This window comes from Eschrichtius robustus, chromosome 19, assembly GCF_028021215.1.
Source record: "Eschrichtius robustus isolate mEscRob2 chromosome 19, mEscRob2.pri, whole genome shotgun sequence".
Taxonomy (NCBI): Eukaryota; Metazoa; Chordata; class Mammalia; order Artiodactyla; family Eschrichtiidae; genus Eschrichtius; species Eschrichtius robustus.
This window is the reverse complement of record NC_090842.1, coordinates 15,302,703-15,325,528: the sequence shown is the minus strand read 5'-3', so window position 1 is coordinate 15,325,528 and position 22,826 is coordinate 15,302,703. Positions and strand designations below refer to the sequence as shown.

The window sequence follows — 22,826 nt, the reverse complement described above, 5'->3', positions numbered from 1 at the left end:
TTTGTCTTGAAAAATACAAAAATATTAATAAGCTTATTACAAAATACTGGACATTTAAAAGAAAATATTTAATTGAGCCAAATGGCTTTTTCTCACAGAGCCCCACATGGAAGTCCTACTTGGGATGTTTCAAAATGGTTGAGCACTCATTATGTGTCAAAGATTGTTCTGAGCACTTTCGTGGATTATCTCATTTAATTTTTACAATGAACTGTGAGTTAACGCAAACTCAGGAATTAGGTGCCTGGATTTAACATTCTGTAGTGCTAATTAATAGCTGTGTAACTTTGGGTAAGTTACTTAAACCTCTTGGTTTCCCCACCCACAAAATGAAAATACTACTACTAGCAACAAACGGTTGTTAATATATAATGCACCTAGGCTATTTTGTGGCATGTAGCAAGTGCTCAATAAATGTATGAGTAACTATCATGTATCTGAGTGCTTCACCTCTTACTAGTGGCAAGCTAAGTTCTGGAGCTGACTTATTCCAGAAATTTCTGGCAGTATTCCTGAGAAAAGAATTGGAGAAAAGGCCAGCAGTGAGGGCATCTACAGGTCCTTGTGACTGATTGTGCTAGAACAGTATCTGAGTCTACAGGTAGATTTCTGGGTCCCTGAAATACACACAACAGAACACACAGACCATGCTTCAGGACTAGCTCGTGCAATCTTCCCCCAGCCCACCACATGAAGATGGGCACCATTTGCTCTCTATTACAAGCTCTGCCACATAGGCCTTCTATCCCCCACCCCATGGCCACCATCTAAGGCTGGGATACGAAGAAGGCGCAAACACCAAAAGGAAAAGCTAGTAGTTTATATAGATAGATATATAGATATATAGATATTGATATATATTGTGTTTACATAGTCCACAAGTTAAATGCAGGTATCCATAAGAAGAGCATTAACAATAAAAATACAATCTGTGTGTAGCCAAGTACAGAGACTTAAAATGGTAAAACAGCAAAAAGGATCTCACAAAAGTACAAATATACAGTACAAATTGATTTATTTAAAACAGTTACAAAAAAGCACAACAAAATAGAGATTATCCTTAGAATTATTAATGCTTTGTTAAAGATCAGGTAGGATTAGAGGGTAAGAAATGGTATCGGGTGGGGGGAGCACCTGACTAGTTCTAAGGCTTTAGATACAATGCAGTTGATTACATATTAATTTAGCCATTACATACTGGGGATAGTAGTTGGGGGATCAGTAATTTATCTACAGGGAACTCCTACACAAATCAGATCCATCCATCAGACCTCCCCAGTGCCGTCCTTCTCTACTACTCCTGAGGACCCTAAAGCCACCTGATGACAACATTTCCATCCTTTCTCCACCCCATTCCCTATCCATATATTCTTCCCTCCCCTAAGGTGCTGTGCGAGCTGAGAGCAGTCCGCTCTCTGCAGCTGGAACATATACTGTTTTGGCTACAGGGATCCTGTGTGTGACGAGGAAGGTTGTAGGGGACAGCCTTATTTTTAATACTTCAAGTTTGCCACGAGTACTGTCAGTCTCTTCCCCGACACAAGCTTCTCTTGAATGCGAGTGTCACGCAAATGAGGGATGAACCCTGCCTTCAGCAACATCAGCAATGCACTAACCACTCACAGCTCACAACTATGTGCATACTCCCTGTCTGGGGAGTGGGTGTAAAACCACTGTGTCATCAGCTTGCTCACACTCGCGCTCGCTCGCTCTCTCTGAAGAACCTCAGTCCCCATGACAGTCATAAAGACAGAAATAAATGCTTGAAAGTTTGACAATAGGTAAAGGCACATGGGCTGCCGTCACACACACTGTAGACAGGAACCTAGTTTGAGGCCATCTTCACTGCTGGGCATTTGCAGCAGAATGGCTTGGGGGATCACACAGACTTTGAATTTGCAGTCTACCAGGGGAGGATCTAGGCTTAACAGGAGAATGAATAAAGAAACCTTAGTGTGAAAAGTGCATTTATTACTACTGTTCCTGCTGGGGAGGCTCAGCAGGGTAAACCGCACCACCTCTCCTCCTTCCGCCCCAGGCACTGTGCATAGTCTGCAGGTAAGGAGAGAGTGCAGTCAACTCTAGCATCTCAAGGGCCAGTGTCATCCTAGGCCCAGACCAGGATTCTGGCCCAAAGATGGATCCTAGAGTTGAAAGAGCAACTGACAGCTGCAAGGACCCAGACGCTTATTTTATTATTGCATAACGTGGGAGGCCTTCCCTCTCCCAGGGAAGCTGGAGGGTGAAGGCTTCCCAGCAAAGGGCTAACAGGTTCCTGGTCAACATCCAACCCAACACGGTTCAGCTCTTCAACTGTAGTGTACACTTTTTCCCATCTGGAAAGTATTGTAGCTTCAGTGTGGTTTAGTAAACTTAGCCCTAGGAGGCCAAGAAGTCTCCCTAAAGCTTGGCCTCTGCCCTATTTGCTTTGCCTTTAAGACTGTGACTTAATCTCCCATGGCCAGTTCAACCAATCTGGTTATCTTCACTCCAATGGACCCAAGCCCTTGCCCAGTGAACCCATGTCCACCCTTTATCTCCAGTGTGATCACTCAACTCTTCAACATGCCTGCTTGTTGCAGGTTTAAATCATACCACCACCCTGTGCATCTTCTATGGCGCCCAGTGGTAAAAATAAAACTAAACCCCACCTGAGGGTCTATTTCAAACTTCAAACGCTCCCCCAACCCCAGAATCCATTTAACTGGAGCCAGATGAACCTCCCTGGGATGCTGACACAGGCCCTAATCTGGTTCCCCATCATTTAATTTTTAAAACAGGACACAAGATATCATAAAGGAAAGTTAATACAAAGAAAACACCCACTTATAGGACCTGCCTGCCTCTCCCTCAAGAGAGTCAGATATTTGGAGCCAAAGGGCTCCCAACAAGCACTGAAGCCATATCCCTTTGGATTCACCAGCCCACCAGCAGCATTTCATACTATCCCTACTCAAGATGACTTTGTTATAAAGTAACCCTTGCACATGTAAGGATGGACAGGATGCCTGGATTTCACCTATATGGCCAAAGACACAGAAAGACAGAGAGCTATAAAGGGCAGCAAGCAGGACAGTGAGTAGACAGCAGCAGTGGCAAAGCAGCACGGACCAAAGCCCTTGGTGTTATGACCAACTGGGACCAAGAGTGTAGAAGGGTCAGTCCAGATCTACTGGGGTCCCTCCCCCTTGGGTACGAGTGCTCAGCTCTGACCTCCCAGTTTCCCCTTCCCCCTTGCCACTCCCCCTCCTCTGTGTACACTAATCTTGATAGGAATGATGATCCAAGACTTGGATATATTACCGTCCTTCACCTGGTTCCCCTACTCCCAAACTGGTATAGGCATTTCTGTTTAATGCCAGAGTTAGCCATCTTCCTTTCTACCCCTAAGCTCTGGGACTGTCCTACTAATGACACTGGCCTTCTTTAACGGCCCATTCCCCCAAAAGCTGACAGCTTCCCACCAAAATGCTGTCTCAAAACTGCTCTTAGGTCTCTTATAATAACACTTATGAAATCTTTAACAGGAAGAATGGACACACCATAGGTTACTCTCATTCCTCATGCCTGGAAGAAAGGACTGAAACAGAGGGAAAAGGTAAGGGGAATGCCCCAGCTCTGACCAAGATTTAGAGCACAGAGCTTCTTTCCCTGGGAGACCATACTTTACAAAAGACACCTCTGCAGCTCAACAAAATCAAGTATTAATATATTACATATGCATGGCACAGTATCAGAGGAAGTGCCAGTGTTGCTTCACCAGCAAGACAGAAGAGGAACAGCAGCAGAAAGTTCAGGGCCCAACTTGCCAAGGTGCACAAGATTTTCTCTTTCCAGGATTAAGGGGAAGTTACCAGGCTGGGCAGTGAGGGTTTCTTGTATTTAAACTACTTGGCCTGTATCTGGTTAGATATAGGTTTGCTCCCATAAGGAGGAAGCTCGGTTGGTACCCTTGGTGGATATTTCTTTAGTGTCCACTGTGTGCCTGTCGCTATATTCAGTTGATGAGCCTTCCTAATGAGGAAGGATGTTTCTGAGAAACCCGTGCATGAGAAACTAGGAATGAGTTGCTCATGGAACAGCCAGAAACAAGGCCTTCTCCGAGGGCCGTCCTCTGAGAGGATTCCTCGAGACTCAGCCCCACAGGCCCCCAACTGTGGGAAACAAGCCAGAGAAAGCAGCATTCAGAGAGAATGGGGACAGAGAAGGGAAAAGACATGATCCCAAATGTGTACAAGGTTGAGTGTTCACCAGACACGGTTGGTATTTGGTTCTGAGGTGAACTGGAGACTTACATACTTGTGGTCAGGTCAGCAGCTTCCTCTGGATGGGCCTCCAAAAGCTGACTGACCAGGTAACTGCTCTCAAGGAATGAAACAGTGGAGTGTAGGGCTTGCAGCAAACAAGCCAGTCTCAGTCACTTTGTTCCCCCAGGAGAACAACTTTTAGCACCTGAACACTAAGAAGGACTCCATTCTCAGAACTCCCCCTCCCCCCAGGAGGTAGGTAAGATTATTTATCCCCATTTGGCAGCTGGGGAGGAAGTGAAAGAGCGAGAGGTCACAAGACTTGCCTAAAGTCTTTGACAGAGCAGAGATCAGACCTCAGAGGTTTGGGACTCCTGACAACAGGCTAGGCCTTGGCCAGTCCATCTTGAAAGGAAATGCCAGGGTCATACCCCAGGAGAAGCCTCATAAGAGAGCTGAGTGGACAATACCCTGAGTTGTTCAAGAGTCTAAAGACCCCCAAAAAACAAACAAAAAACCCACCCACCCACCTGAAAGCTGATGGGGGAAGCCTAATTCTCAACACCCACTGGAATCCCACAGTCCGAGGTGATGCTGAAAGTCGTGAAGAAAAAGTGGGCTTAAGACACAGGGGGCAAATGCAACTAAGATTGAAAATACTCTTTGCAGAGGAATACTCCACCATGAAATGGAATCTAGGAGACTTTTCAGGTATTGAAACATTATCAAGACTATTCCAGGGAATTCCCTGGTGGTCCAGTGGTTAGGACTCTGCGCTTTCACTGCTGAGGGCCCAGGTTCAGTCCCTGGTCGGGGAACTAAGATCCCACATGCCACATGGTGTGGCCAAAATTTAAAAAAAAAAAAAAAAAAAAAAGAGTATCCCAAAACCTTAGAGCTGGCTATGGGAGGAGACAGCCTGGAGAAGCCTGAATGCTGGGAGAAGGAGTGGAGTAAGATGGGAGGGACTCTGTAAAAACGCAAGGATGGGCACTGCCCAGCCAGCTGTACTGGTCCCGACCCAGGGCATAGTTCCATTCGTTTCTCCACCAACTGGTTCAACTGCAGAAGAGGAGAGGACATGATTCTGAGTTTTTAAAAATAGAGAATAGAACTGAAAGGGAAACCAGAGAGACCCCTACACATCAAAAACTAGAGGTCTTGGTCAGAGTGGACAAAACCAGTTTTGCAGAAGGGGAAAGGCAGTGCAGCTACAAATAGGCCCAGGTCGAGACACCATGCAGACAGGTTAGGTCAGCGGAAGGGTGGGGGCAGTGCAGGCACTTAGGCACAACATAGACAGACAGAGGACCGGGTGTAGGGGCCTAGGGAAAAGGGTCCACTGGTTCTTTCAAAAGTCACCATTACCAACTAGAGATTCAGTACAATTTCAAAGTGGGTCTGGCATGCTGAGTAGGAGGAGCCTTGTTAGGTCAGCTACCTTTCCAGAAGCCCTGCCTAGAGCCCGGTCAGTCTGGCCATCGGGTCTTTCTCCCAAAGTCCCGTGACTGGGTCCCCACCAAGGCAGCACTTCACTCTGAACCCTGGAGCGGCTTCTCTCTCCTAATGCTAGAAGCCTTGTGGGAGGAATGATGGGGAGAGATGGGAAAGGCCTGAAGCAGAGGATCAAGCAGAGTCCCCTGCACACCCAGCCTCAGACATCTATAACAAAACTACCCTTTAAAGTGCACAGCTCTCAAAAGAAGAGTTCTGGGTGGGAACCCTCTTATTTCCAAGCATGGGGCCTCCTGCCCTCCCATCACAAAAAAGAAAGGAAAAAAAAAAAACTTCAGGTAGCTGAACTGCTACTATAAGCTGTGGATCACCATTTTTGGCTCTTTCTTTGCTCCCTCCCTCTGCACCTGCTCCCAAAGCCTGACTCTCTCCTTGCAGGAGCTAGGGATGAGGAGGAAAGAACAGGGAGGCCCTGATATTTGGAATGTTTCTTATCCTGCGTGCACCCCCTTCCTTCCTTGGCCCAGGCCTGCTGCTCCCCATCACAGCACCCTCTGGGGCTGTTCTGAAAAGACGCCATGGGATAATGGGCAACAGACCCTGCCTTGGGAGGCTGCCTTCACGCCTCCTCTTCCCCACTAACCTCACTGCCAAGGGAGCCATCCCCTGCTCGGCATGTGCAAATCCTCTGCTTGCTCACGGTGAGGCCCAGCTCTGGGGTAGCATCCCAGTCCGGGTCTGGGAGAGGTTCATTTTCCTGCATTGGAACGCCCTTCAATGGACAGCTTTACCTCCTGTGGAATGAAAGAGGGACGGAGCAGCGCAGCCCGTGCCTCCTCCCCTTGCATGCCGTATCTTTGGAAGCTCGGGGCTGGCCAGCAGGCTTGAGCACCAGGCTCTGGCTGCAAGGGCTCTACCATTCGGGAGCCCTCGCCTAACGGCTGGCTTTTCCCATCACTGTCACATTGCTCTCGGGGTCCCAAGACTGTCCTCTCAGGCCTTTCTGGGGGAGGAGCCAGCTGGCCTGGGGGAGCACAGCTGGACTGAGAAACTGAGTGACTGTTCAAGCTCTGTAAACTGATAGAGATGCAGACATCTCCCACCTGTAGCCGATGGCAGGGCAGAGAGAAGAGCTGTGCAGTCCGCCCAGGGCTGCAGGAGGACCAACCCTGGCCATATACAAAGAAGGGGTGCTCGGGGGGCACCTCGATGCTCACTTTGCTCTGCTGCTCACCCACCACGAAATGCAGCATGACAAATCCAGGCCACTGGCTCTCCTGAATGTCCACGACTGTGCTAGAGTCAATCTTCAGCCCCCCGCTCACTTCGGCACTGCGCACAAAATCCTGGGTCTGGAGGTCCTCCACCCGCTTCAGCTCCCCTGTAGCCAGCTGGATGATGGCGCCTTTCATGAAATGGGAGGGCAAGTGGGAAGAGGTAAAGGGGGGTGGCGTTGACTCCTTGTCTGGGAAGGCGGCTCTGGCCTGCATGTCCAAACTTGACGCCACCAGGATCTCCGAGCCCATGGGTAGCAGGCTTGGGTCAGTTCCAGTGGGCACCAGGTTGCCATTGGCTACAACCATTGCTTTGGGTAAAGGTCTATGTTTCAGGGGCTCCTGATGGGATTGAGGGTAGAACCCTCGGGCCTGATTTTTCTCGGCCATCTCTGCTGCGTTCCTGGCTGACCCTCGCCCCTCACCCTGATGGTCGGGGTTATGATGGGACAGGTTGAGGGGGCTGGGCTCACCCTTCCTCTGAGCTGCCACCACACGATAGTCCTGAGAAGCTAAAGCACCAACCACCCGCTGGACCTCGAGGTCGGTGTCTGGGGTCCCTCGGTGTGCTGGCACTGCCACCTCTACCGGCGCAGTCTGAGAACCTGAAAACAACTGTCCATCCACCACACATTCTACCACTGGCACCAGTCCCTGGCCCTCACCCTTGCTGTTGGGGGAGTCGAGGGCTTCGCTTTCCCGTCTCACTAAATTTCTCTCTCGTTGTCTCTGTCCATTGGCAGCGGCTGCTTCCAGAGCAGACTGGCCCTCCTGAGGGGTAAGAACTGGGCTGGCACCTGCCGGAGGGGTTTCATGCATGGTGTACCCAGCAGGTAGCCTGGACATCTGATAATAAATGGGCATCCGGCCTGGAGCGAGGTCCAGTGGCTGAGTACTCGAGTGATGTGGCAACTGCCCAGGTGGGGAGGTGGCAGAGGGGGCTTTGTTGAATGAATGGGCCGGGGATGAAGCCTGGGGGGGAGGAGTGGCTCCTTCTGCCAGGAGTGAGGCATATGGCACAAAGTGTGGAAGGTGAGAGGTGGCGAGGTTGGCAGAAGGAGAAAGGAGGGGACTCGGTAGGAAATTAGGTGGCACAGCATAGGGAAGGCTATAAGGAGACCCGATAAACTGCAGAGAGGTGGACGGGAGCTGAGCATAGTGGATTGGGGGATAGTGGATTCCTGGATGTTGAATCAGTGAAGACGCTACATTAAATGTGGGGGGCAAGGGGCTCATGTTCACCACAGACGGGAGACCAGTTGGGGAGAAGGTGGCAGGTGGCACAGCCACCTTATACAGCATGCCATACTGGTCCACCGTCAGACCAGTGATGGCCTCAGCTCCATCACCCCCCAGGCTGACTCTGGCTCCTGCCTGGCTCTGCCCGGCCACCACCACCCCTCGGGACCATTCAGAGGCATCACTGGAGGGTGTGTGGTTAGTTGAGCAGCTGGTAGTTCTCCCCATATCCTCGCTGGTCACGGGGAGGTCTCGTTTCTTTGGTGGAAGGCATTCCTGACTCCTCTCATGAACAGGTTTCATATTGCTTTGTGGTGTTCCTGGAGCCTGGAAGGGGTCGGCTTGCTCCTTGGGGCATCAGAAGGGGCTTCTTTGTGGCTCCCCTGCACCCCTCTCTGCTGCTGGCTGGGGCGCCCACATCTGCTAGGGAACAAATCAGAGGCAAAGAAAAGTAACCTAGGGGTAAACCAAGTCAAAGGAAAGAGCAGGAACTGTGTCCACAGAGGAAGATGTAACAAAGGGGACTGCTGGAAAAAAAACGAGGAATGAGAAAGGAGCAGACAAGGATGCTACCCTTCTCGCTCATCCAGCCTAGGACATGAAAGAAACAATCACGGAAACCACAAAGAGCTACAAGGACAAGCATTCAACAATGCATAAATAACCTGTGGGCTCCACAACCCCAGGGAAACTGACAGCTTCATGATTAGCTGTTCCTCTGATAGGGACCTTGACTATTCTAAGCCTTTTCCCTTAAGGGGGATTTGAACACATGGTCTTTGCTGCTGGCTCCTTTTCCTAAGTTTCTCCTTTTGCCACCAAACACTACTGTGCTATCTTCTTTCCTGAACATATGACCTCATCCTTGCTTCCTTTCCCCAGCCCAATTTGGGTTATTATCTCACCTATCCCCATCCCCCCAGCCCAGGCCTGCCTAAACTATCATCCTCCTTTGCCTCATATCACCACTACCCCAAGGACCCAGGGGTCAGTCAATAGGTCCTGAGGTCTGCGCGTCTTGTTTTTTTTTTAAAACGTTGTTCCCTAAACATGTTATGAAAGTATCGTCTTCACCCCATGAAATACTACATTCAAACTTGGGCCCTATGGGGAGGGTGACTGTACTGGTGTTTTCTACAGTTTACTTATTTCTTCTCTCCAAAGGGCAACAAAACTCTTCCGACCTCACATAGACTTTGTGTTCCCTAGTTTGGCAAGACTTCTTTTCTTCCCATTGACCACCTTCAATTTGCCTTCTTCATGCATTCCCTTTCTTTTTTCTTTTGCCAATGGCTCCTTTTCCATTGTAGGTCTGCTCTAGGCACCACTTCTTAAAATTCTGGTTCTATTCCTCCAGACACGCCTGTTTATTGCTATCTCAGGTCTATATGATTCATAAGAAAGTTCTCTCTCCCCTTTCTCTATCACCTTTCACACATGCTTTTGTCCATTTTCATAAAGTATCTTTTTGGTCTGAACATTTCAACACATACGAAATTTGTCACCTATTTCTTCCTATCAGGCTTCAGTTCTTTGGATCTGAAATGAGATTTCTATGATATTACACTCTGTTCTGTTTTTCCACTGCTGAATTCCAGATGTTTTTCCACAACAAGGTATCCAAAGCGCCTGTATTACCTGAGCTTCCAGTGGTGCTTCTGAGCAGCTGTAATAAGAAGCAGTGTCCTCCCCACTGGCTTGGGAGCCTATAGGAGACACAAATAGGAATAGAGTAAGCAGGAACCTAGCCTCTGATCTTCCCCAGGATCATCAAGAAAGGTAATTCCAAAACCACAAAGACATTAAAGTCCAGGAGTCCCTGCCTCCTACTCTTCTCCAGAGGTAACAACACATTAAATTCTAATATGTAGGAAGACATCTCTGGAAAAAAATTTCCATGTGTCAAACTTCATTGTTTTCCTTAACATCATATTCTTCGTTCTCTACCTGTACCTATTCCCCAAAGGTTAAATTTACTTCCAATCCCAATTTCAGGTAAATGCACAAATAAAAGTGGAAGACTCAACATTGTCCCCATGTGAACAAAGGGAAGCAGGAAAAATCAGCCTCACGGATTTCACTTTTATTCAGGGCTGATGAAAACACAGATGTGGTGGTTATTTAAATGAGATAAGAGGCACTAGAGGAAAAAGAACAATTATTTATGTTTCTGGGGCAGAAAAAGAGGTCAAGGGGGAGTCACTCAAAGGGAAGCCTTATTAGCAGATTTCCAGGGTAAAAAAACAGGCTCGTGTGTGTGTGTGTGTGTAAAATTTTCTAAGTGACAACTTTGTACCACGTGCTGAATCAGGTGTGACAGAAACTGAAAACATTCCCTTCGTCCTCATGTAGCCTACCAGTGGGAAACAAAACTCATGCTAAACTGTCAATATCTGAATCTACACATGCCAGAAACGTTAAGCACTGAAGATCAGAGCCTTAATCTCTAAAAACAGAGAAGTACTACTGACCAGTACTCAGAGAAACTACTACCCACCGTGCTGTCCAAGTCCTAAAGAACACTGCAAGCCCCAAGCCAAACTGAAGACACTTCTCTCTTAAGATCAGCAAGGTGCAGATGTACAAAAAGAAAAAAGTGACAAGATAGGAAAACAAGGTGGAAAGACAAATTCTTGGTTCCATAAACACAAATTTACACAGCGGGCACAAGTCTTGCATCCCTTCTTTGCCAGCAGTTCCAGTGACTGAAAAGCAGTTAGATTTCTCTCTCATTCCCAACAGAAAATGGGGTCACAACTTCAATTGCAGAATGATACTTGCTTCTCACAACTAAAGCATTAAAGAAAACCTGCCTCTAGGTCACAGAGGGGTTAGCCAAACACAGGCTAATAAAGGACTGAAAGAGGCAAAAGGTCTGCAGGAATAACAAAGAGCCAAGCCTGTGCACCAGGTTCCCACAACGCAAAACACATTTCGGAATCTGAAACTTCGGCCTCTTAAGAGGCTCAACGAGGATTTCTCCAGGGCAAGACGCAGCTTGTGACCCCAACCGAGATAACGGGAAAGGAAGACCATTCCGGAGAGCTGCCAGCGCTGGCAGCACAGCCCGGAATCAAGAGGGTGAACCCAGCCTCAGACTCGAATTCGCTGAGGGCGAGAGATGCGCCCGCCAGAAAGACAGGAGCTTAGGAGACAGGGGTTACGGCTTCCCTTGATCCCGCAATCCTTCCCCCAAAAGGGGTAGGGCCCGAAATTGGAAACTCTGTATTTAAAGAGTGGGGGATCGACCTTTCAAGCAGAGGGGTAAGGGCGAGGCCCCGCAGGCGCTGCTTCCTTGTTTGGGGGCCCCTTCCCGCCCCGAGGACTCGGACACCCCGGCCCGCCAGGACACAGTCGCGGGGGAGCAGGAACCTGAGGCCTCTCTCTGGGCCGGGCCGGTGAGAAGCGATCGGGGGTCTAGGCGCGGCCTCTTTCGCTCCCTCGGTCCGCGGGGCAACGGGCTCTGGGGGGCCACTTCCTCCAGCGCTCCGAGCCCAGGCCTGCTTGGCCCCAGTGAGGCCGACTCGGCGTCCTCCACTCCCGGCGACACTCACCGGCCCATCTCACGGCGCTCCCCGGGCTCCTCCCGCTGGTCCCGGAGCCGCCGCAACGGCGGCCGCCGCCATCCCCGGCCCCGGAGCCGCCCCACACCCAACGCCCCCCCAGACGGGCGCCCGAAGATGGCGTCAAGCGCGTACCGCCCCCGGCGCGGGGAGATTGCGTCACGGCCCAGGGCCGGAGAGCGACGCCCAGGAGTACCCGGGAGAGGACTGTGCAGGCTGTCCGACCGTCGCCCCCAGCGCCCCCCTCTGGTGGGAAAACGAACTCCTCTCCCTGGGGCCGGGTCACGTAAATAGGACTGGGCCCGGCCCCCTCACCCTGACCCCACAAGGACCCTGATATCTGTCTACTCCAGTAAATTCTGGGGGTTCCCAAACACAGCCCTGAGGCGTGGCCATCATTTCCTGGACTTCGGGACCTGACTTTGTGAAGACTTGTTTTGGGAACCTCGGAGAGCTCCGAGGCAACCCCGGCCCAGGAGGGTAATGAGATTCCCCTAGAAACCCAGGATGGAGATGGAGCTCTTTAAGAGTTAAGAAATGGCTCTGAGGGGGATGAGAATGGGCCGGAACCAGGATCCAGGGCAAAGTGAAGCTAGTGTCTTGAAAGTCTGTGAGGAATGAGAGGATGGGGGTTAGTACAGTGGGAAGCAGCTTAGTTTAGAGGGAAGAGGGCTTGACTACTTGATGAACTATGAGGTCACCATTCATTGCCAATAAACTAGTCGACTTTATAGTAATATGAACATCTGATTAACTTAAATGAAAAAAGGGAATTCCCTGGCGGTCCAGTGGTTAGGACCCGGCGCTTTCACTGCTGGTGCCAGGTTCAATCCCTGATCAGGGAACTAAAATTCCACATCCCTGCAAGCCCCACAGCTCAGCCAAAATAGAAGAAAAAAAAAAAAAGCTAAGTGAAAAAAAAATGAACACCAATTGAATTTATGCTTTGATTACAACTATGTAAAAAAGTAGTTCTGCATACAGATGAAAACTGAACTGAGAAAAAAGTAACTTTAACTGTTGGAGAGATTGGATTCTGAGCAGATTTCTCCCTTTTCAGTTTCTGCAAACTTTGTTCAATAAATAATCGTTGATTTTTGTTTGATTTTGAAAGTACTACTGGCTGGGCTCTAGCTATCCAGCCTTTGGAAAATCATTTTACTACTTTATACTTGGGTTTCCACTTCTGTGAAATGAGGAACTTGAACTGAATGAAGGGGTGGGGGTGAAATGTAGAAAGGAGAGCTCTCAAAACATTTTAAGTGAAAAAATAAGCAGATATATACAGTGTGAGATCACGTATTTGTTGTTAAAAGACATGTAATGTTACAGTTGCATATATTTATGTATTTGTACAGAAAAGGAGTGGAAGGATATGTAACAACTAGCTAGCATTTGTTATCTCGGGAGAGGAAAGTGGAATTGGGTGGTGGCCAAGAGGAACAAAAGGGACTTATGTTACTGTTTGGATTTTTTAATGAGAATATTACCTTAGAAATACGAAAATGAGTAAGTTAAAATACAAATAAAGTATATGATCTCTAGGATTCTTTCTAGAGAACGCTTAGACCTCAACTTTGATATTTTCTCACTTGGGTGGGAACAGAGAATTATCAAAATTATTGAACACCACACACACAGACACACACACCTTGCACCAGTGGGTAAAATATAGTGACACTACTGATTTGTAGCCATCTAAATCAATAGAGAACTTTGCTTTGTGAATATTAATATTATTCATGACAGTTGTCTTCTCAGTTTGGCCAAGAAGGAAGTCCTGTGGTCGTTCAGTGGCCCCATTTTAGTACTAACTGGCAGAATGGTTTCTAGTTCATTGCTTAGCTCACTAAACCGGCATTAAAACTGCCAAGATAGAGACCATCCAGGTGTATTCAAGGATAACCAGTTTCTCCCAGATCAAGAGACACCCTCAGAGAGCTGGTTTTCAGGCAAAGTTGAAAGAGCAGACACTGGTAGATGCAAACAAAAAGTATTTTGGCTACCAGACATTAACATAATGACTTGGTGCAAAGGTGTGTCTAATTTTTTTTAAAAAAGGATGTTCTGATTGGTGAAACACTGGTGATTTCCTGGTTTGGTGCTGCAGTCCCAAAAGGGTGGGTCATAGCTGCTGTATCTTCTTCTAGAATTCTTTACTCCAAGCCATCCTCATGTCTTTGGTTGTACATATTGATGGTAGGAAGCCCCATAGTGACAGTTTGACAGGAATGTTAGTGATAAGTAAACTAATACAGTTTTAAATTTAAGATACTTAAATAACCGAAAGTTACCTCACTTCTCTAAAAATCTGTATTATTCTCTGGAATATGGACAATTCCCTATTAAAGTTTTTTATATTAAGTCAACTGAGGGTTTTAAAAACTGTAATTGGCTCAATAAATAGTCGTTGAATGAAATTTCACAAAGATATCCCCAAATGGGAGACTTCCCTTGCTAATTCTTTTGCTCTCATTTCCTTATTTCTATTCTCATCTATTTCGCCTATTGGCTGTTTTCAGTCTCATCTGAAAATCCTTCATTTTCTTTCACAGTTTTTTTTCCTTAAATTTCGACAGAATTTTAAGAACTGATAAAGTGAAAAGAGATTTTTTAAAGGTATTTGGGACATTTCGGGACTGAAAAATTAAATTTTAGTCTGCTTTGTCCACCTCTTCCATTTCCCTGGATTCCTATTAAATTTCTTTGATGTGTGTAGGTTGAATTTGTATGATGAGAGAGCTTGAGCTACTCTGCTGGACAGAAAATAACAAGGACAAAACCCTGCCATGCTAGTTACTCTCCCTAAAAGCAAGCAGGAGTTTCAGACCAGCTCTATGTTTGCTTAGTTCCTAGTTGGTGATTTTTCTAGACATGTAGTACAGGCAGGGTAAGCTCAGACAACTATCCCAACTTTTTTTGACATTAAGGAATCAAACCAGAGAGAAGTGCTGTTAACTTGGGAAACCATGTGTGTCATAAGAGGAGTAGGTGGCTTTTTTCATACTGTCATGTCTTCCTGCTTGTATGCTTTAGCATGCCAAGGTATCATTTTAGGAAAGGAACTTTTATCTTTATATTATTATTTTTTTAATTTTTATTATTATTTATTTTTGGCTGCGTTGGGTCTTTGCTGCTGTGCATGGGCTTTCTCTAGTTGCAGTGAGCAGGGGCTACTCTTCGTTGCGGTGCACAGGCTTCTCATTGCGGTGGCTTCTCGTTGCAGAGCACGGGCTCTAGGCGCCAGGGCTTCAGGAGTTGTGGCTCACAGGCTTAGTTGCTCCGTGGCACGTGGGATCTTCCCGGACCAGGGCTCGAACCCGTGTCCCCTGCACTGGCAGGCGGATTCTTAACCACTGCGCCACCAGGGAAGCCCCTGGAACTTTTATCTTTAGATCCAGTGGCAGAAACAACAACTAATCTCAAGCATACATTGAAATTATAGAAATCCTTAGCAGATTTAGCTTTCCCTAGAAACGTGTTGGTTCCTGGTATTAAACTATTTTTCAAAAGTTTTCTAGCTGGCCAAATGTAGGAATGTGCAATTTTCAAGCTTCTGTTTTATCTACTTCTCTGTGTTCTCATTTGCACATGCTTTTAACGTTATGCAACCTCTCCAGATTCCAATGGGGATTTCCCTTTCAAATTCATAAATATTTTATTTAAAAGGAGGTTTTATAATTTCTCTGTAAGTGACTATTATGTTCGTTGGGGAGGGGAATCTCCCTCTGTTGTCTACTTCCTCAGACACTTGCCAAAGACTTTCATTTTTGTCAGAAACTTCCTGCAGAACTCTCAAAAGTTGCAGTAAAAACACTGACAATTGGAATAAACTGAAGGAGATCTAACCCTTATTTGAATCACAAGGGTTGTATCTGGGGAATTGGTCCACAGAGAAACAAGTGTATTAAGGCCAGTACTAAGCAGCCAGGAATTCCTTACACGGGATTTGTTGAATAAATAAAGTGGACGTGGAAAAATTAGAGCCTCTGATAACTCTCTCTTTGGCTGGGGAACTTCTCAGCAAGGTGATGTGCGAGCTGCTGTGCCTTGTGGTGAAATCATTTCAGCTCTTCCTTCAAAGCGGATCCTCTTTGCGTCAACTTGCAACTGGTTGTCAATCGCTTAAAATTCCTGGAAAAAAAAGATAAATGAGTAAATTCTCCAGGCAGCACAGCAAGCTGCCTCTCAGATTCCTGTGCAATCCTCTGTGCCACCACCTCCCAGCCCCATGACATATCTCCTAAGACCTTACTTAGCAACTCTGGAATTTAAAGGAGTGTTTCTGAATTGTGGGAATGATTATTATAGTGATCAAATCATTTTAAAGTTTCCAAACACAGTTCTGTATCTTGACATTCTGTATCTTGACAGTTCTGTGTCAATACCAATATCTTGGTTTTGCAAGCTATTACCACCAGGGAAAACTGGGTAAAGGGTACCCTGGGTTGTTCTGTATTACTTCTTACAAGCTGCATGTGAATCTACAATTATCTCAAAATAAAAAGTTTAATTTTAAAAGAGGTTTCTAGGGAATTCCCTGGCGGCCCAATGGTTAGGACTCCGTGCTTCCACTGCAGGGGGCACGGGTTCTATCCCTGCTCAAGGAACTAAGATCCTGAGTGCTGCCCGGTGTGGCCAAAAAAAAAAAAAAAAGAAAGGAAAAGTCTCCAAAGGTTTAAATTGTAGCATTATGTCCAAATTACTGGACTTCTCTCCACCAAAGCATAGAATTTTATCTAGCCAAGCCTTTTTAGATGTGCAGTAGCTATTAAGTTTGAGTTCCTGGGCAAATTTTTCTGAAAGAGCTTCCTTAGCTTTTTTCAAACACACACAAAAAATGCTATTTCTTCTATCACATGACAGCTCAAGTAGTGTTATACCCATGAGCAGGAGTAGTAGCTGATGCCTGTTGTCTTCTTTCTATAAGTCCAACTTATTTTACGTTGCCTTTTTCTCTTTCCTTATTCCAACGGATCACATGTGCGATGGACCCCTCAATAAACTGAGAAACATGATCTCTGATTATGAGGAGGGTTCAGGTGAAATAAGTATTGCATATAAACACAGTTTTCCTAGTGCTCTGTAAATAGCACTATTTATTATTGAATTACTATAGCCTATTAGATTATAGAAGTAGAGAGGCAGATGTTACCCAAACTTCCAAACTGATTTTTGGGCATTCTTTAGCCAAATCTTGCAGAGGGTGTTTGGGCGTTATTAGATAACAGGAGCCTAAGGAAAGTACCCCCAACAAATGAAATTTAGGGGAAACCAGTGGTGCCCATTATGGTTACCATGAACAAAGAGGATGACATTGATGGTGTACATAGAACTTGTGAATTTTTTTTTAAATTATTTATTTATTTATTTATATTTATTTTTGGCTGTGTTGGGTCTTCGTTTCTGTGCGAGGGCTCTCTCTAGTTGCGGCGACCGGGGGCCACTCTTCATCGCGGTGCGCGGGCCTCTCACTGTCGCGCCCTCTCGTTGCCGAGCACAGGCTCCAGACGCGCAGGCTCAGTAGTTGTGGCTCGTGGGCCTAGTTGCTCCGCGGCATGTGGGATCTTCCCAGACCAGGGCTCGAACCCGTGTTCCCTGCATTGGCAGGCAGATTCTCAACCACTGCACTACCAGGGAAGCCCCAGAACTTGTGAATTTTAAACTGCATGCCCATGTGTTCTTTTATTCGATTTTGACAATCAGTGATACATATTATTATTCAGATACATTTTATCCTCTCTTTACAAATAGAGAGATTTAAACATGGAATGCCTGAGTGATTTGAGATAAATAAAGCTAATGAGTGCTGTCTTACCTAAATATATTCTTTTTTAAAGGGAGATAATAATCTTGACCTTCTATCACTCCAGGGTTCTATTTGTAATACAGACTATAACCTGGGCACCCAATAAATGTTTTCCAATATTAGCACTTGTGTAACAACAGTTCAGCATTTATCTGAAACAGTCCAGTTTTACTGTGATTTCTCTTCTCTGTGATGTCCAGGGCAAAGGCCATTTTCGTACTTTGAACTTAGCGAAGCAACCTTCCAAGTACTGAGCTTTGCATTTATTTCAGATTCAAATGCAGTCTCAAGTCAAGATTTTTTGCAGTGACAGAGTAACTCTTTCTATTCATGATTAGAAGGTGAGCATCACTTTTAGGGTATGGCAGACAGGCAGAGTGTATGATTTGCAGGCTCAGGTTTCCCTGAGTCATGAAAAGCCCATTTCCCCAGGCTCAGTCATCAGTTGATAGCTCAAGGTAGTAAGACTTCCCTTATCTCGGTGGATTAATCTGGGACAGGTTACATTTGTTACATCTCCAACATGACTCGACTTGTTCATTCTATGGCATAATGTGGTGGAAAAGCATAGGAATTTGCAGCCTGAAGATTTAGTTTTGAGTTCCAATTTGACCAGTTACTCCTAGTCATGTGAACATGGGCAAGCCATTTAATCTCTCAGAATCCCAATTTTTCTCAGCTGTAAAATGCAGATAACATGGAAACCTCACACAGGTGTTACTCAGATCAAATGGAACTGTATATAAGAAAACATTTTTTAAAATGCAAACCATGACATGCACTCTCATTTTGAAAATAACTACTCTTTTTATTACAAAAATAATAAATGTTCAGTATGGAACATTTTAGAACATAAAAGTAACCTGAAAGGATAAAATAAAGATCACCTGTTGAAGGACCACCACCCACCCACCCCCACCCCACCCCCCGCCAGAACAGTGGTTCACAACCTGTAACAGGTGTCAGAATCCGGAGGGCTTCTTCAAACATAGATCGCTGGGCTCCACTTTCAGTTTCTGATTTAGTATTTATTTCTGGGGTGGGCCCACGACTCTTCATTTCTAACAAGTTCCCAGGTGATGCTGATGTTGCTGATCTAGGGCTGACGCTTTGATAAAGACCAATCTAGAACTTCCCTGGCAGTCCAGTGGTTAAGACTGTGCTCCCAACGCAGGGGGCACGGGTTTGATCCCTGGTTGCAGAAGATACTGCATGCCAAGAAAAAAAAAAAAAAAAAAGATAATGACAAACCTAGTTCAAAACACTGATAACTTTATGCACATATGGTATATCTTGTATATTTTTAAAAATTATTTATTTATTAAAAAAAAATTTTTTTTTTTGACCGCGCTGTGCGAATTGTGGGATCTCAGTTCCCCGACCAGGGATTCAACTTGGGCCACAGCAGTGAAAGCCTGGAATCCTAACCACTAGGCCACCAGGGAATTCCCTGTCTTTTTAAAATAAAAACATTATTTCACACTATCCTGTAACCTGCCTGATTTATTCAACAAACTCCTCTTTGCCCATTCATTTTTCCATATGCGTGCTTTGTGCTGCAGCTGAGCAGGCCCAGAAAACAAGGAAGGAAGTGACTGACCACCCGGCTGCTGTGAAAGATGAACGAGCTGGGATCTGAGTGGAACACGTTATTGGAGAAGACTACCTCGTGGAGGCCGTGGAGATCCTGGAGCTGTACTGTGACCTGCTGCTGGCTCGGTTTAGCTTGATCCAGGCCACAAAGTGAGACCTATTGAACTTGCATCATTTGCAGGCTCAAAGGAATGACAAGGCATCCCTGCCACCTAGTGAGGGAGGGGGTGGGCTCTACCTTGTCGGGACTGTGTCAAAGAACACTGTCTCTACTTAATAGAGAACTAGTCCTGCTTGACAAGAATATGTCAGTCCACAGAGCCATTTTTAAAACCAAATAGTTGTATTTTTCCCCCTGAGCTGTAAAGACATAGCATAAATGTGTAGAAAAGTTGGGAAATACAAAAAAGAGTCCATAATCACCAAATCTGGAGGTAAGAATTTTAGTATATTCCTTTCAGTCTATATGTCTGTATGTATCTATGTGTGTGTATATATACAGATATATATATATAGGTTTGTATTCTAATTTAAGTTTTAAAAAATTTTTTATTTAACATTATATTTTGAGTATTGTCCGTGGGGAAAGAGGGAAACATAAAACCCTGATATTTTTATGTTTCCTTTAGGGAACTGGATTCTGGTCTGTCTGAATCTGTATCTACTAATCTGGGTAGCTTCTCACCTCCAGTCAGAGGTGCCTGAGTTGAAAATAGTTGTTTGACTGTTTTTAACTGCCTGTGTCACGACGTAGGTGAGGGTATCACTAGTGTTACTTGCTTGGTGTTTTAGGATTAATTGGAGGATCCTTTTTTCTCCTAAGGGTTAACCAAAGAAATATTTTCTTCTGTTGGTCTTTAAGCGAAAAATACTTTTTTTTTAAATGGCAATGGCAACAAATAAAACAAAATAAAACAAAACTTGAAACTGGGGGGGCTTCCCTGGTGGTGCAGTGGTTAAGAATCCACCTGCCAATGCAGGGGACACAGGTTCAAGCCCTGGTCTGGAAAGATCCCACATGCACGGAGCAACTAAGCTCGTGCACCACAGCTACTGAGCCCGTGTGCCACAACTACTGAAGCCCATGTGCCTAGAGCTTGTGCTCCGCAACAAGAGAAGCCACTGCAATAAGAAGCCCGCGCCCAGCAACGAAGACTCAACGCAGCCAAAAATAGGTAAATAAATAAATTTATAAAAAAACAAAAAACTTGAAACTGGGTTTCTTTTGTGAGGGTTGGGGTGTTATAATTTATCAGGTGTTTAGAAATAGAGGTTTTAAGTTTCACATTTATCAGATACTTAAAAGCAAGGCACTTGTTTTATTGTTATTGTTGTTTTGAAGCTAAAAGAACATAATTCCAATGAGGTAACATGAAATTGGTTTTGCTATTTTGGTAGTTCTTCATCTAAAGCAAATTTGCCATAACCTGATGAATTTTGCCTTTATTTCTTTCTTGGTGATGGTTTGCTGCAGGTATCTAATCGGCTGTGTAAGAAGTACAGCTGAGAATTATGGTCAGCTGTGTCAAAGCAATGAGATTGGAAGTGTCAGCTCTTGGGTAGTACCATTTCCAGAGACACACATTATTTTTTAAACCAAGAAGTCTGGGAAAAGCAAATATGAGCAAACTCAGAACATATAATTTTGTGCAGACTGAAAGATGTTTAGAAATAAGTTTTGCATTAGAGGCAGCACAACTTTAAATAAAGCTTTTGGAGTAGAAAACTCAGATCTTTATCAAAAAGCTAGAGTCAAGAAAACTGAGCTGATTTCTTTACCAAGAAAGCATACATTTTCCTAAATGTAACTGGCCTAGTAATATGAAGGAAGTTAATCCAACTTAGAAGTTTCAACTTTTGAACATCTTAATCATGACCACATACATAATTCAGACAGACATTCAGCTGGGACACGGGGATGTGGCCACAATAGCTGTTTCAGGCTGGTGGGCACTCTCATCATTCAGGGTGTCCATTCTGATTGGATAGTGCCTTGTTGAATATGTTGACTATTACCTCTGACATAATTCAAAATGTTTATCACGAAATCAGAATTCTTACCTCTAAATACTTTTTCTTGTGTTTATATTCTTCCTCTTATTCTACTTGGTTCCTTTGCCCTAGGACAAGGCTGTCTTATGATACAAGCAGGGCCCCTCCTTGTTGTTGCTAAATTATACATCTTTTAAAAATTATACATCTTGGGCCTTCCCTGGTGGTTAAGAATCCGCCTTCCAACGCAGGGGACGCGGGTTTGATCCCTGGTCAGGGAACTAAGATCCCACATGCCACGGGGCAACTAAGCCCGTGCGCCACAACTACTGAGCCCGCGTGCTCTGGAGCCTGTGCACCACACCTAGAGAGAAGCCCAGGCGCCACAACAAAAGACCCCGCATGCCACAACTAAGACCCGACACAGCCAAATAAATAATAAATAAAAAATAAAATAAAATAAAAACAAAAATTATACATCTTACATAAGAGAGACTAGAAAAATGAAGTACTATGATTCAAAATTGAAAGACCACTTAAACTCTTTTTGTTTCTTATGCTCTTTATTTTGCAGCTAATGTGTAAATTGAACGTGAACACTCTACCCCAGGTTCTAGTGGAACAGTACCTGATAGAAATGGCTAAGAACTATAATGGCCCGTATAAATCCAAAGCAACCTTTATGGTCAGTACTTTCAAGAAGAGAGAATTGACTTAAAGCAAAGATTCTTACCATGCACCAGAAGATTTTTTTTTTAACTTAGGTATGTGGCTTCCAGAGTAGCTCTGGCAGGATTGTAAACAGGTGACATCTGCACCTTTTCTCCACCCACATACTTTTTCTAGCAGAGCTGGACTTCTGTGGTCAGATGACCCTTTTAAGTTGTTAGCAATAGAGTGGAAAACAAAGATGAAGTTACCTAGTGTTATACCTAGAAGCGTATAAAATGTTTTTAGTTCTTAAGATCTCAGCTTTATCTGACGGTTATTTTGCATTTTAATAAAGAGCTCTTGGAATAAAGGCTACAAGATCCAAAGGCACAAGGCACCATCATTTAGCCTTGTTTCACAGTTTGAGTTCAGTAGTGAAACAACCCATATTCAGATCCTAGCTCCACCATTTATTAACTGTGAGACTTCAGGCAAGTGACTTATCCTCTTAAAGACTCAGTTCTCTGGACTGTAAGAAGGGGGTTAATAACAGTTAAGAGTTATTAACAAATCTCATAAATTTGTTGAGATGATTAAATGAGCTAATATGTATAAGGAATTTATATGCAGTACCTGGCACATAGCAAACATAATCAAGTTTTGCTTTTTATCCTCATCATTATCACAGAGGATGGATGAAGCTTCCAAAAGTGGTCATAAATTGTTTTAGGGCAAGAGAAATTTCTCCCTAATGCCCTCAAATTGGCAGCATGTACCATGTTGGATTGTGATTAAAGGGCACACCTGTCTTTTCTGATGCTTTGCTCTTGATGGTTTCCTGAAAGGGACTCTTTTTTTCTTTTCCAAAGAATATGTGGTTTGTTGAAAAATGACATGTTGTCAAAAAAATTTAGACAATACAGAAAGGGACTAAGAAGAAGTAAAAGCCACATGAAATGCCACCAGAGTTGTGCCTAAGAGCTCAGTCTCTGGACCACTTCTT

The 22,826-nt window shown here is 45.1% G+C and overlaps 1 protein-coding gene across 2 annotated transcripts; it reads right to left on the bottom strand.

Moving 5' to 3' along the window:
• Positions 1–3,230: 3,230 nt before the first annotated feature.
• On the bottom strand, positions 3,231–11,875 carry ATXN1L (ataxin 1 like). Of its 2 annotated transcripts, none has more exons than XM_068528144.1 (3): positions 11,770–11,875; positions 9,854–9,921; positions 3,231–8,638 (listed from the first exon to the last, which is right to left on the bottom strand). In XM_068528144.1, the coding sequence occupies exon 3, from the start codon at positions 8,516–8,518 to the stop codon at positions 6,452–6,454; it is 2,067 nt and encodes a 688-aa protein (XP_068384245.1). In that variant the 5' UTR covers positions 8,519–8,638; positions 9,854–9,921; positions 11,770–11,875; the 3' UTR covers positions 3,231–6,451. The 2 variants fall into 2 exon arrangements, with proteins under 2 accessions (XP_068384245.1, XP_068384244.1); XM_068528143.1 differs by having other exon boundaries at positions 3,231–8,635.
• Positions 11,876–22,826: the final 10,951 nt, after the last annotated feature.

Coding starts and splice junctions, on each gene's coding strand:
- ATXN1L (XM_068528144.1), bottom strand. CDS start 8,518: ATGAAACCTGTTCATGAGAGGAGTCAGGAATGCCTTCCACCAAAGAAA.